This window comes from Piliocolobus tephrosceles, chromosome 6 (assembly GCF_002776525.5).
Source record: "Piliocolobus tephrosceles isolate RC106 chromosome 6, ASM277652v3, whole genome shotgun sequence".
NCBI lineage: Eukaryota > Metazoa > Chordata > Mammalia > Primates > Cercopithecidae > Piliocolobus > Piliocolobus tephrosceles.
In genome coordinates, this window is record NC_045439.1 from 103466989 (window position 1) to 103482174 (window position 15186).

General features: G+C 41.7%; 1 protein-coding gene across 1 annotated transcript in view; it reads right to left on the minus strand.

Annotated features, from left to right (window-relative positions):
* Window positions 1-15186, minus strand: part of TLN2 (talin 2) — a 474484-nt gene that overhangs the window by 114307 nt on the left and 344991 nt on the right. The window contains exons 22-27 of the mRNA XM_026455077.1: window positions 14996-15162; window positions 10564-10692; window positions 9350-9463; window positions 7156-7269; window positions 4578-4712; window positions 1882-2010 (exon numbers count right to left, since the gene is read on the minus strand). Of these exons, the coding sequence (XP_026310862.1) occupies window positions 1882-2010; window positions 4578-4712; window positions 7156-7269; window positions 9350-9463; window positions 10564-10692; window positions 14996-15162 (788 nt within the window). The remainder of the gene's footprint in view (window positions 1-1881; window positions 2011-4577; window positions 4713-7155; window positions 7270-9349; window positions 9464-10563; window positions 10693-14995; window positions 15163-15186) is intronic.

A 15186-nucleotide genomic window follows, 5' to 3' on the forward strand; every position in this document is an offset into this window, starting at 1 on the left:
TTCCCACCAATGGCACTAAGCTGCAGCAGGGTGGTACAGGAGAAGGAGCCAGAGCTTTAGAACAAACAAATCTGGGTGCAAATCCCTGCCCCTTGCTCCCTCCCCTCCCAATTACTAGCATGAGATTGAGTAAATTACTGAGCCTCTCCAAGCCTCAGTTTCCTGAGGAGATCATAATATCTAGGCTCAGGTTTTCAGAGAACTAATGTAAGCTCTCAACAAATGGTAGCTATTAGTATTATGCCTTTAGAAGCTAATTTAGAAAGTCTGCAACAAATCCTTAGCGAGAATTAATTATGGCTGGGCAGGAAGTGGGCAGACATCCAGCTGCACCACCTTCCTGGCATGTGGGACCATTAACATTGTTCAATTTGATCATTATACTTTGAGGAGTTCCAACCGAAAGGAAATGCAATAGAAATAGAGGGTTGGAGTGGTAAATGAGATTATGAAAATGGGCACAGTGCTTGCTTCCCATGAACAGCATGTTACTTTGCTTTGTAAACTGAATAAAAAATTCAGGGAACGAAGTCAGTAAAGGCCTAGGGTATGGACAATTATTTGATTACTAGATGAGGTTTTGGAAGAGAATTTCTAGGTATACTGCGAGAGTACAAAAAGGCATCAGAGAACAAATGCATTTTAAAGCTTGCAACATGTTTTCCAGGAGAAGCAGCGATTTCCAATAAAAATAGAGCCTGGTCCATTATAGCAAACAATATGTTATGACACAATACAGACTTTATTAGAGCAATTTCTTTAAAAATTCATGATGTTTTCCTGCATTCTAACTGACTGGTCTATTCTCTATGTAAAGGTGGAATTACATGTCATGCCAGTCTCTCTTGCACTCCCTGGGGTATAGGACTTTGCAAAGAGACTTCCGGACTACTTTGCAAAGCTGTGGGCCCAGGAGGCAATCCCAACTCTGTCATTAACTGGGTGACCTAAGTTAAATGACTTAACCTCTCTGAACCTGAGTTTCTTCTTTTGTACAATTAGGGGAACTTGATTTAACACACGTTTTCTGAGTGCTTTCTGTGTACCAGGCATTGTTCTATGGTACATCAGATGCTCCTGAAGTCCCCTTTACATTCTGAAAGTCTTCAGTTCATTCAAAGAGCCAGAAGCTCTCAAAAGCACAGGTTTTAGAGTCCTGCAAATCTGAATTCAAACTGTGGTTCTGCTCCTAACTGGCAGATAACATTGGACAAAACAGTGACAAACTGTGCCTCTGCGTTTCTCAACTGTAAACGGGGTTAATAAAACTTGCTCATGAAAGTTACTATCACGATAAACTAGACTGTGTGTGTACAGTGCTTCACAGATGCTTAATACATGGTGGTATTTTACTAGCAATGTTCAGTGATGTGAGAAAGTACATACAAATGAGGAGGACTGGTAAAGTTTTAGCCAACAAAACTCTGACATAAGCATCAGGAGGTGTGGTAATACGACCACAGTAGATCTCTAGGGCCATTATTCCTTTTGCAGTATGGCTTTCCTGTATGGACACACTTTGCCATTGTCCATCCTAGTGCTTTGCATTAAGTAAATGTTTTTTTAAAATGATTGTTGATAATCTTTTCTATGTGTATCAGGATAGCCTCACTGCTACCCACTTTGTAGATAAAATACTTGAGACACAGAGGAGATATGAAACATGTGCACAGCTAGTTGATGATACAGCTGAGTGTAGAAGCCAGCACTCCTAACTCCAAACCGAGTTCCTCCAGCTGCCCTGGGCATTCTTTTCAGAAAAAGGCCACAGGATTAGAAACTTCTCAACATGCCGTGGCATTTAGCAAACACCCTAACAACAAATAATTTAACGTCATAACAAAAGGTACACCTGCACCCCAGCTGGCTCAAACAGCTCACCGTTTCCCCTGGAAGTGGCTTCAGCTGGCTCTCCACGGCTGCCATCTTGGCATCCTGCAGTTCATTCTTAAGCGTCTGCACAGTATTCAGAGCTGAATCGATTTCCATCGGACCACAGGCTTCATGGGCCTGTCAAAAGAGTTGGGAATATGTGTACCCAGTCTGCTTCTGAAAAGTGTCCCCAACACTTCTGCAACTTATAAAATGCCTTTCTGGATATACCCAGTGATTCTCCAAATCCAGCAGGAGGAGCAAGGAAAGCAAGTATTTTTAAGAACAAAATCATCCTCAGTTAGAACCTTACTCTTAACTTCCTTAAACCATCAATTATGTATGTCTCATAATTGGATATAGTAAGTGTTCCAGAAGTGACCCTTATCTGAAATGCACTGGCCTCTTAGACTCAGTGGATCATTTATTTTCACCGTGGCTGACTTCTAGAGGTAGGGCACCTAGCACAGCCATGTGTGTACACAGAGGCATGGGAAAGATGCAGTGAATGAACAAATGAACCCACCCAGGACTCTGGGGGCAAGTCTATGTCAACTTCATTGCTTCTCTTTACAAATTTCTAAATTATAAATCATTACTTTTCTGTACTGAAGATTACAAAATATTTTTTCCTTAGTAATTTATGAAAATTACTTTATCTCTTGGTCATGTATAATACTGATCTCCAAATGCTTTGATTCCATCCCTCAATATACACATGCACATATGATTATATAAACATGTAATTATTGATTAGTACACTAAATACTGGTACATTTTCATTTCTTTCCATTTTTAGATAATAGTAATAACAGCAGAAATAAATACCAATTGATTTCTGTGCCAGTATTACTCAAGAAGGAAACTGAGGCACAGAGAGGTTAACTTGTCTAAGTCACAAAATCAGTCAATGACAGTCTGATTCCAGAGCCTGCACTCTTTTTTTTTTTTTTTTTTGGGAGACAGAGTCTCACTCTGTTGCCCAGGCTGGAGTGCAGTGGCATGGTCTTGGCACACTGCAACCTTTGTCTCCTGGGTTCAGGTGATTCTCATGCCTCAGCCTCCTAAGTAGCTGGAACTACAGGCGTGCACCACCACACCCAGCTAATTTTTGTATTTTTAGTAGAGATGGGGTTTCACCATGTTGGTCAGGCTGGTCTTGAACTCCTGGACTCAAGCAATCCACCCACCTCGGCCTCCTAAAGTGCCGGGATTAGAGCCTGCACTCTTAATCCCTATGCTACATATTAAAACACATTGCTGGGTGCAGTGGCTCATGCCTATAATTCTAACACTTTGGGAGGCTTAGGTGGGAGGATCACTTGAGCTCAGGAGTTCAAGACCAGCCTGGGCAAGATGATGAAATCTCATCTCTAAAAATAAAAAAAAACACAAACAAAAAAAAATTAATCAAATGTGGTGGCACATGACAGTGGTCTAGCTACTCAAGTGGCTGAGGTGGGAGACTGTTCAGCAGATCAAGGTTACAGTGAGCCATGATTACACCACTGCACTCCAGTCTGGGCAACAGGGCAAGACCCTGTCTCAAAAAAAAAAAATATATATATATATATATATATATATATATACACACACACACACACACACACATACATACACACACATACATATATACACACATATACACACAAACACACATATATAAGTGCCTTCCTGTACCCAATGGACAGTCTTGCTTGAGTCCCACTTTAGGGATCACTGCTCTGGAGCAGTGTGGTTCAGTGTTGGTGTGTGTCTCAGACTCAGCAAAGCAGCTTGTGAAAATGCAGATGTTGAGGCTCTACGACCAGAAATTCTAATCTGGTTTCTCAGAGGCGAGGCCCAGGGATGTGCAGTCTAATAAACATCCCCAGGTGATTCCAGTGTAGACAGTACCAGGAGCTCTCTTTGAGAAACACAGGTCAAAATAACTTTTTTATTGGATATAGTCTAAAGCTCTGGATATTTTTATTTGGCAGTGTAGCGTACTCCTCATATTAAGAATTCAAGTCAGCTTCTACCTTCTTCTCTTACCAATTTATGAGGCTGCTTGTTTCTATAAAGGGATTGCTACAATGAAGAAAAGTGAATTCATGCTAGAACTTGATGCTAATACCACATCAAACACGAGTAGTAAATGAGGCCCTTTGGTAATTAATATGCTCCAGAGACAGAAATTCATTTAGTCCTCAACTCTGTTCTCCTTAGGACCTTGTTAAGGTGAATGCTTCCATGCAAGATGTGAAAACATTCCAGGGCAAAAAAGATAACAAAGATGACCCCTCAAAATAGATTTTCTGCCTATACAGTTTGTTATTAAGTTCATAAGATGACACCTGGAATATATGATCACTTATTCTGGACCACAATTTAGCTGGCATTGAGACACTGATGGCTACCATTCTCCCCTAAGACTGTGAAAAGTGGACCACTGCTTGTCCCAGGATATGGGAGGAGGAGGAGGAAGTATGCAACTCAAAATAGTTCAAAGAAAGGCATCTGAAACCAAAAAGTGAATACTAAGTCTGGGAGATAGTGGCTTAATGCTACAAAAGCCAACCCACAGGGGCATCTTTAATAGTCATGCAAGTGAAATGGGCAACTCTGCCAAGAAACAGGTTCAGCAGTGTTCAGGCCCTGGGTGGTACCCATGCCACCCCAGCTCCCTTCCTGACAAGCTAACCCCCGTGACATGTTCCACTTGCCTTCTGCGAGGCGGTACGCAGCTCCGCCAAGCTGGTGGCCAGGTTCTTGGCACACTGGCTCAGCTGCATGGCTGCGGCCTGGTCACTCACGGTGGGCACTGCGGCTTTGGCAGAGGATACCATCTTGCTTCCAGGCTATAGAGAGATGAAAAGAAAGTAAGACGGCTCCTGGGCAGCAAGAGGTAGAGAGGAGAGACCCAAGCAGCGATGTCTCCACAGCAGTGAGAACTGATTTTGTCCTAAAAAAAAAAAGGAATATTAAACAACTCGTCCCCTACTCCCAAACTGCCACCTCAAGCCAGATACTTTAGGGCAGTACATTCTAGGAATGTTTAAAAAAAGAAAAAAGGAGGTGTCATGGAGGGTAGAAAAGGCAAAATTAGAATATGGCTTGAAATTCTCATTTAAAACAGATTTCAAAGAGAGTTCCTTATGAAATAGGTTTCACTGTATTTCTCAGAATAGCTCTTCATTCTGAGTCTCACATACACCCAAAAGACTGCTTAGGAAAATGAAGACAGATAAATAAAACAGCTAACATGACCTCGCATCTCACAAAGCAAAATAATTTCACCAGTGAATGGATACCTATGTGCATGTACATATATTTTCAAAAATAAGATCATACTGTTTACTCTATTTCACAATCTCCTTGTCTCATATATCCTACCTTTTAAACAGCTATACAGCATTCCAGTATATGCATCTATTGCCATTTCTCAATTCTCTGTTGTTGGGCATGTTTCCATTTTCTCCAATTTAATAAACAATAGTATGATAAACAGCTTTGTAGCTAAATCTGTACACATTTATAATTTTTTTGTATAAATTTTTAAAAGAATTTCTGGATCAAAAAATATACATACTTTTAAGACTTTTAATATATATGCTATAAGACTATACTTAGAAAAGTTGCAACAAGTGCCAGATCATAAATCTTAAGGACAAAAGTTAATATTTTTAATATTTAAATAATGAATATTTATAAAAGCTACCATGAGTATACAAAAAGCATAAAAAGATAATTTTACATAATAAAAAATAACTGAAACTTACGAAAAGTGTTTAACATTGTGAATATCAGAGAAATGCAAAACCAAACAAAAATAGTTTTACAGAGCAAACTGGCAAAAACATACATGTTTTCTTAAAACCTTAATCCCCAATTTCATAAAAGATGTATTTAAAAGCACGCTCCGTATTACTGCTAAGTTGTAAATTTAGATTTGTTCAACCTCCTGTAAGAGGAGTTTTATAACATGAAGTTTAAAATGTACAAACTTTTTGATCTGTCAATTCAATTTCTATTTATTTTCAACCCTCCCTTTTTCTTGTAAAGATCTATCTATAACAGCAAAGTTAAAAGAACAAAGGAAAAGGGAAAACAAGGGCAGGGACAGAGTAGAACTAGAAACACATCTAAATGGCTCTGTCTTAATGTCCTACAATCTTGCCAGGGTAGAGACAGTACCCACAACTGGCTCCAGGCTCTCTCCCCTCTCAAATGAAGAGAGAAATATGCCTTGTCCACGTCATAATTTGCAATGTCCTAAAGATAAAAATAAGCTATTTGCAATCCTCTCTCTAGGAATTCAAGAAGAGAACAAAGACTTGAGCACATAAAGATTTTTATCACGTTATTCATGACGGCAAAAAATTGAAAACCTGTACGTCCAATGATGAGAGAAAAGTTAAGAGTATAGTCATATCACAGATTATTGAAAATCATAAACACTCATATGTTAGATGAAAAACATAAAGGGCCTACATACAATGAATACCAATTTAAAAGAATATATACACACATACATACCTGTGTTGCATATGCATATAAAGTATGAGGAGATACATCAAACCTTTCACGTTTTATTTTTGCATGTTAGAGTTATACAACTTGAAAAATGAACCAAACAGATGTATCGCTGAGTCCTACAACTATCAGTTGAACTACAAAGGGATGCGGAATTGACCCACCTCATCATATCAGCTGCTTTTAAGTTGAGTAAAAGTGCTGATAAAGTAGAGACATTTGAATATAAGAAGCACATAAAAGGGAATTTTTCCACAACTTAATATTTTTGTTTATTTTATTTTCCTTAAAATGAGTCTACCCTTCTTCACCCCAAAGAGACTGACAATACTAACTGTACAATTGCCACAGAGAACGATCATCTCTCTGGAGAAGATGCACTTCACACTTCTTTCCCCGGTCCATGAATAATGACATTAGGATCTCTGCAAACAAAAACCTAAAGCAATGCCTATTCCTAGGCTGTTCATCACAACCTGCAACTTTTTACATGTTTTCTTCTCTTTGAAGAGAAATACATATGATAATCCTGAGGAAAATGGATCATATGCCATCTCCCCAGGGCAATTTCCCTGCATATCAGCATTTTGCTTTGCCAAGCTGAACCCACCTCTCCTGAAACTGGAAAGGTAAAGAAGACGCCTTCAAGCTCTGCCTACTGCAAAGACTTAGCTGAGGCTGTGGAATTCATTAACTCCTCTCCTTAAAGGGCAGTCCCTGCCCAGACGAGGGCTCTGAGTGAGCCCAAGGTGACCACGGCCCTGTTACCTGGAGGAAGTTCTGGCTGGAGATGATGAGAGCCAGCTGAGCACTCAGGTCTTCCGTTTGAGCTTGGCTCCCCCTCACTCCCTGGACCAGTTGAGGGATGTGATCAGCCACTGCCTGCAGAAGGCAAGGAAATAAAAACAGCATGGCTAGAATGGTGGGATCATCCAAAGAAGCTAGAACATGACTCAAGAGCGCTTTTTGGATGTGCCATCCACTCCCAGGGGACACCAGCCCCAGGCCTTGGAATGACACTGCACATTAAGCCAGCTGGGTCCTTACCAACACTGAATCCCATTTTCTGGGCATTTTGTCTACACACATTCTACCCTGTGGTACTGGAGGTGTCAATACATTCCTTCGAAGATGATTGTCTATGATGAGGCCTAAAAGAATTTCCTTAGCTGCAACTCACACCATCTGGCTCATTGCCATTGCAAACCTAGAATCAAAGGATCTACACAATTCACCGGTGGTAAACTGAAGTCATATGGCCCCATGTTCAGAAGGTGAGGGAAATACTTGGATACCCGTGCATGTAAGTGCTTTGGCTTCTTACTTTGCAGGCACGCATTCTGTGCATCAGTCTTTGTGTTGCCATGGCCCCTCTTTCTCTAAGAAGGACTTCTCATTCTCAAACTGGAAAGCCCAAAGCCAGGGGAAAGGAGAGAGGCACAGCATTCCGTGAGGCAGGGCTGCTGTACAGTAATAGGCTCCTATGGTGTCTTGGGAGACGAGCCTTTTACTTTCTCTGTGTTCTGTCCACACTTCCTTTCTGTGCCCACACGTCCTTCTCTGCTTAACGAGGCTCTCAGAGGCCACAGCACTGTGGCCATCTTTGCAGATAAAGGTGCACAGTGCGTACTGGCCTGGGAACATATTTTTCTAGGACTGCTCCAGCACAAGTTAAAAAAATGTTTCCAAGGAATTTTAGGCCCCCTTTAGGACTGCTAGTTCTGCTAGTTCTAGTCATTTGCTCCACTCTCCCCTCTTCATCTCAATCCTTTCATTTCCTGGTAGTGACACTTGAGACCTAGTATCTTCAGTCTCTCTGCAGAAGAGGGGCGAGAGGTCTCACTCATCTGGTGGCATGTTCCTGCATGTGAGCTGCACAGCTCCCAGAGAAGAAAGTTTTCACCCCTGCTAGCAGCTGAACTAAGGACCCAAAAGGAAGCAAACTCCCCCACAGCAGATGCCCTCACTCTCAGCAAGACCCCTTCGCTATCCACACAGCACCGAAGGACACCAGCCCAGGACCCTACTATGTCACTGAGGCCTTTCTTCCTGGAGTGCATTCAGTCCACAACAGCAGCAGGGCTGGCCTCAGAGAACCCAGATTCAGGAATAGAGGGCTCTATCAGAAGTAAAGCCATTTCTGAAGTGGGAGCAGTGGCACCCCTCACAAATGTGAATCATTTGGCAGAGATTTGAAGAAGGAGAGAGGGTGCAGTTGGCTCTCATAACCCCAGCACAGACAGGTATGCCTCCCAGCCAGCTACCACGGCTAGCTGCAAATACTTCTAAGACATGCCAGCCAGACATGCCACCCACATGTGGGCAGTGGCTCTGCAACTGGATTTTGTGTCTGCCACAATTCACAGGAGCCCTGGGGAAGTCAACTCCCTGGGCCCTTAGAGAAACCAACAAGGGTGTTTACTGTACCTTTTGTAGTAAATTGGGCTCAACTTAGCAACAAGGCCCAGGTGTCAGAAGAATAGAGACATAAGGGCAACAGCAAAAAGCACCAAAGCACAAAGTCACAGAGGCTAGACGGGATGAAATAAATCCTTGAGGTGCAATTACTAGAAAGCAGGAAATCAACCCTGCTCCAGGGAGCAAGGCTGAATTCAAAGTCCTGCCTCTCAAAGAAAGGCACTCTGGAAACTCAACACTTCCTTCCTATTTCAGAGCCCTAAAATGGCCTCATCATTGATCCTCTTTGGTTCAGTCTCTTGAAAAGAAAACTGTGGACAAAAGTAAGACAATGCTGGAAGAAAATCATACTTTCCTTCCAAACACAGGCCATCCACTTAATGGACAAAAACCAGACGTGTATACACCTGGAACATGGGAACTGGGACAAATTGGATTAGAAGCTTGGATAATCTGTCTTTACTGAATTACCAGGGGACTTGGCATTCTAACGTTATCAGGGTCATCTGCAGCTGACCTGGCTCTCTGTGCACTGGAACCTCACCTTGCAACTCTGGACCAGCTGCTGCTGGGCCGCAGGGTTCTTGTTGGAAACAGCTGCATTCTGGGAGGCGGCAATGGTCTGTGTGGCTGCTGCTGCGGCCTGCTTGGCTGCAACCTGCAGAGGAGTGATAGATGAGTCAGGGTCTGCATATGCAACCCACGTGCATGTCCTACAGGTCACTTCCACCACAGTCAGGATAGGTTTGTTGCTCTAAAAGAACTCCAAAGAGCAGGCTTTGTCTTTTAAAACCAGTGATGACCCTAATCTTACAACACACTATCTTCCTTGTGTTGACATCCTCTGAGACAAGTGACAATGACAGGCATGCTTGAAAGCTCAAGCTTTGAAGTTCATTTGTCTTTCGCAAAAACAAAAGGGATGATCCCAAGATCATAATGACACTGACAAGCTTCACCAAGTCTAAATGTTTTTGAAAAAAAAATCTTCCACAAGCAGCATAGACGGTTCTGTGTCAAGCACAAATGCTGGTGCTCTCTCAGTACTCAAAAGCCTTAGTTCCAAAATGCTGAGACTTTCCCACCAGGCCACTTAATTGGGTTTATCCTCCTCTTTTTCCAAGAACAACAACGTTACTTTTCTTCCAGAATATAGCAGACTGCATATGGAGGGACTTCCCAGTACATAGGCAAAGGTCTCAGCTTCCAAACTCTCAAATTTCAGTGTAAGGTTCTCCCGTGTGCATTTGTAGGATAAATTTTTTTTTAAAAAAACATAGTTTGCGCCTATTACTATTTCAACTTTCTTTTTCAGAATAATTACTTCAAAAAATAACAAATATATTTCACTCCCTTCTATACCTCTCCACCCAAGCCTAATCTCTGAAGTTCATATTTCCTATGGGAAGTCCTGACAAAGTCACTGACTCCAACAGAATATAAATATTTTCAGCAAACGATCCTTCTTGAATGTGTATATCCTTTAATGCTAGAAAAGAAAAAATAATCCAGTTCCTCCTGAAAAGAGTCTAAATTCTATTGTTGAACGTTAGAAAGGATTCGAGCTTACAGAAGCAGCTTTTTGCAATGGAGTCAATGCTTTTATAGTACTCAAACCTTCAAACAATGATGTTTGAAGTCAAACAACCTTGACTTGGCTTTCTTTATATGGGCAACACCTTGTTAATTCAACTATCTTTTCAAATAACTCTTTGCAATTTAAGATGGGCATCCCAGAAAGCCAGCCTCTTTCCTGACCTCCAGTCGGTTGACAATTTTTTTCTTAATAGCATTCTGGGCAGCTGCGTTGGTTGCTACCCGGAGGCCTTCTGCAGCTTCTCTCAGCCTTTGCTGCTGGTCCTCATTCTCCGGGTTGGCTGCAGCCCCCTGCAAAGGTGAAAATAAAGATTTCAAGTGGTCCAGTGGGAGACATCACTGAATTCATGCCTTTAGTATTGTTTTTTCTTAGTAATAGAAAGCATTTGGAAGGACAGTTGAATGCTGCAAGCAATATCTTTATGATGAAGATGTTTCCTCATGCAACAAAAAAATACCTACTGGGGATGTTTCAAAACTGCGAGGCTAAGCAGTTAGAAATCCAAAGTAATAATTAAACACTTGAGAACACTGCCTTGGTTGTCCATACAGATTAACCTGTGGTCAGAAACCCATGGTTTAAAAGATGGGAAGATTGAATCTCCCCTCTTCCTATCTTTCCCAGGGAGAATCTTCTTTTCATTGGCATGACACAGTAATGACACATGTCTTCAGGTCACTCCTGAAATACCCTGTGGCACAGGTAAATGTGAAGGGGTAAGAGTCCAGTATCAACTCAGGCGGGGACAGAGGGAAGACAGGGCAGGATGGAGGGAGGGCTCAGGAATGCCATTAAAAAGATTCCAAGGAAATTTTGTGAAAGAAAGACCATGCCCAGAAATCACATTCCTAGAGAGACAGAGTTAGAAAGTCTAGTGTAAAGTTGAGATGGTACCCAAAAGTAATGAATTAATGAGAGAAAGGTAATGCCCTCAACATGACAGAAAAAGAGGAAGGCAATGTGCGTAGTCAGTCATGCATTCTTTGTCCAGCCCCACAGCCCTTTTACTTTGTTGCTTTTAGTTGAACATGTCTTAGAAACCTAAGTGGATTTTATTTACATGAGTGGGATTCTGAAGCAGGGGAAGGCTAATGGTAATGTAGAGAAAGGATATCATTTTAACTCTAAAATAATTCAACAAATGCTCACCGCACATCCAGCCTTCCTCTTCCACCAACAATAACAGCAGCCGTCAAGATTTCCCTTACCAGGGCCTGAATGCTTTGTAATATGTGCTTGATGTCTATAGATCAATGAGTTTCTTCCTATGAATGCTTTCAGGCAATAATATTTGCTCTCCAGGCAGGGAGAACAGCAGAGAACAGCACACCGATTCATTGAAAATCAATTTCCTAAAGGTCTAGATTTCCAAGTGGCCAATTTGCTAAACTTACCAATTTATAAGAACCAATTTCTTTGAGCTATTTATAAAAGTTATAGCAATGCATACAGGATGGACTAGTTTTAACAGCTGTGGCAGAATTATTTTGGCAACCCTCTTGAATAGAATCTCCTATTCTTTCAAACCTTAACCATTCACATCATCTTGATTTTGTGTTTCTAGCACTGAAAAATTTTTATTTCTGCATTTCACATGTAAAAGGATTGTTTGGGCTACTTTTGATTTCTTTTGCAGGTTTACGGAAGTCATTTTTTTTCTGGTCATCAGGTATTTTCTAAGCCGCTCCTTTATATATGTCTCACGTGCATATCAGTCTTAACTTTATGTATTTTGAGCAGCTGGAAACCAGCATTTCTGCACTTCACACTGATGTGGATGCTTTGGGTCCTTGCTCAGCAATGTCTTTTTTTATGATGAATATGTCTCAGATATGGGGTACTATCTTGGCCTGAAATCTTAGTTACTAATCATGAAATATATTTTTTCTGCACATTAAATATAATCCTTGGAAGTCTAACCATTGTGTGTTCTTTAGCTTTCAACAAAATTCAGCAAATTAAAATATTGCTACAAAGAGAAAATGAAAACTTGTAACTAAAAGCTGCAAGAATTTACAGAAACACTTAACATTGTCCCATTTAATATAAATAACCAAAATCACATGAATACTTAGAAGAAATGAGTTTTTGGTAACTTGGTAAATGCAGTGAATTGGCCTGGTAAACAGTCACATCAAGAAACAAAACATGGCCGGGCGTGGTGGCTCATGCCTGTAATCCCAGCACTTTGGGAGGCTGAGGCGGGTAGATCAAGAGGTCAGGAGATCGAGACCATGCTGGCTAACACGGTGAAACCCCGCCTCTACTAAAAATACAAAAAATTAGCCGGGCATGGTGGCAGGTGTCTGTCCCAGCTACTCGGGAGGCTGAGGCAGGAGAATGGCGTGAACTTGGGAGGCGGAGCTTGCAGTGAGCCAAGATTGTGCCACTGCATTCCAGCATGGGTGACAGAGCGAGACTCCATCTCAAAAACAAACAAACAAACAAAAAACGAAACGTGCACACTGGCCTGGCTCAATACTGCTTATGTGGCATTAGCATTCATCTTTTTGAGTTTTAATTTTTTTCATTTGTAAAATAAGGAATGGACTAGATCTACCCTACAGTTCTTTCCAACCTAACAAGTAATTTTTTGTGAATGTAAGATTGCCTCAAATAGCTATGTGTAGACTGAGAGAGGTGAGGTAAACTAGTAAAACCTTTTGAAAAAATTCAGCTACTACATAAAACCCAATACATACACACACACACAGAGCACACATATATATCATATATACATATATGATATATGTACAGCTTAAAGAAGGAGGTTAAAAGCAGAGCTTATTGGTTGAAACAGGGATTAGGAGACAAGGGAAAGAAGCTCAGATGCTGCCCCTCCCTGGGTCTCTCCTTCACCGCTACCCACGAGGTGTCTCTAAGAACTCTCAGTCCTCAGGTAACATGAATGCCAGTTCAGTCAGGAGAGGTCCTCTACATGGCTATGTGTCACAACACTTTTTTTTTTTGAGATGGAGTCTTGCAGTGTTATCCAGGCTGGAGTGCAATGGCGCTATCTCGGCTCACTGCAACCTCCGACTCCCAGGTTCAAGCAATTCTCCTGCCTCAGCCTCCCTAGTAACTGGGATTACAGGCATGTGCTACCAAGCCTGGCTAATTTTTGTATTTTTAGTAGAGACAGGGTTTCACCATGTTGGTCAGACTGGTCTTAAACTCCCGACCTCAGGTAATCCACCCACTTTGGTCTCCCAGAGTGCTGGGATTACAGGCGTGTGCCACCATGCCCAGCCCACAATACATTGTAAGTGAAGTAATGCACATATTAGGTTGAGATACCAATTCACGGCAGCCAGGGAGATGAGATAAGATGTGGAAACACTTAATGAATCTATTTTTTTTTTTTTTTTTTTTTTTTGAGACGCAGGTTTGCTCTTGTTACCCGGGCTGGAGTGCAGTGGCACGATCTTGGCTCACTGCAACCTCCACCTCCTGGGTTCAAACAATTTTCTCCTGCCTCAGCCTCCCGAGTAGCTGGGATTATAGGTGCACACCACCACCCCCGGTTAATTTTTTGTATTTTTATTAGAGACAGCGTTTCACCATGTTGGCCTGGTTGGTCTCGAACTCCTGATCTCAGGTGATCCTCCCATCTTGACCTCCCAAAAGTGCTGGGATTATAGGCATGAGCCACCATACCTGGCCTTAAGGAATCTTATATACATAGAAATACATTTAAAATATTATTTTAAGGGCAGGAATTTGAAGGTGAATTTTATTTTCTTTTTTCACATTTATCTGCATGCATGCTCTATTAATTCTGTAAGAAATGTGTGCTAGGTACACAATAAAAAAACCAGAAAAATATAGCCTTATTCATTTAAAACAGTTCTCACCTAGAGATGCATATCGGAATACTCTGCAGAACTTAAACACACGTGCACGCGTGCGCACACACACACACACACACACACTGAGTCCTACCAGTGACCTTGTGAATCAGGATCTTTGGGGATGAAACTGAGGCATGTGAATTTTAACATGTTTCACAGGGGGCTATGTATCAGACCCCAGGTTCAGAATCAGAATCACTAGGTTTTGTAAGCATTATGCTATAGCATAGTTGTGAAAAAGCACAAAGCTAACCCTTAACTCCTCATCCTTTTATAATATTTAAAACTGTGATGGGGATTTAAAGAACGGTAAAGTAGGAAATAGTCTACTGTGCAAAATCTTGCTAGAAGTTCAGTTGAGAAGTCAAATGGAGGGCAAAGTAACATTAAGGCATTGAGGAAGAGAACAGGTTTAGGTGAATTTGCTGTTGAAAAATCTCAGGTTTAAATTAGTCACCACGTTCAATGAAGCCAACACAGTGATGACCAAATGGAAAAAGAGGCCTCCCTAAAGAGGGCACTTTGCTGCTATGGCTGAGTCAGTACCACTCCCCTGAAGCATTTCATTGAGATGTTCCATCACCTCCTTTGCCACAAGAACAGGGTTAGATGTTACAAGCCACACATGTTTTAAGCAAACAAAAATGCACACTTGGCTGAACATCCTCCATCTGGAAGGTACCTTCCAAATCCTAACACTTAATAGTGTTCACTTTTCATACAAACAAATCCAGTAGAATACCTTTGCAGCTTCCACCATGCGAGCAGTGGAGTCGGCTAAGAGTTTTGCTGCTGCCAGGAGCTTCTTCGAATTCTCCATGTCGATTTCGGCTTCTGCATCTGACCTCATGGCATTGACGAGGTCTGACGTGGCTTGGGCCAGGACCCGCGCCTGGCGCACCATTTCACCTAGAGGATGGAATAGAAGATGTG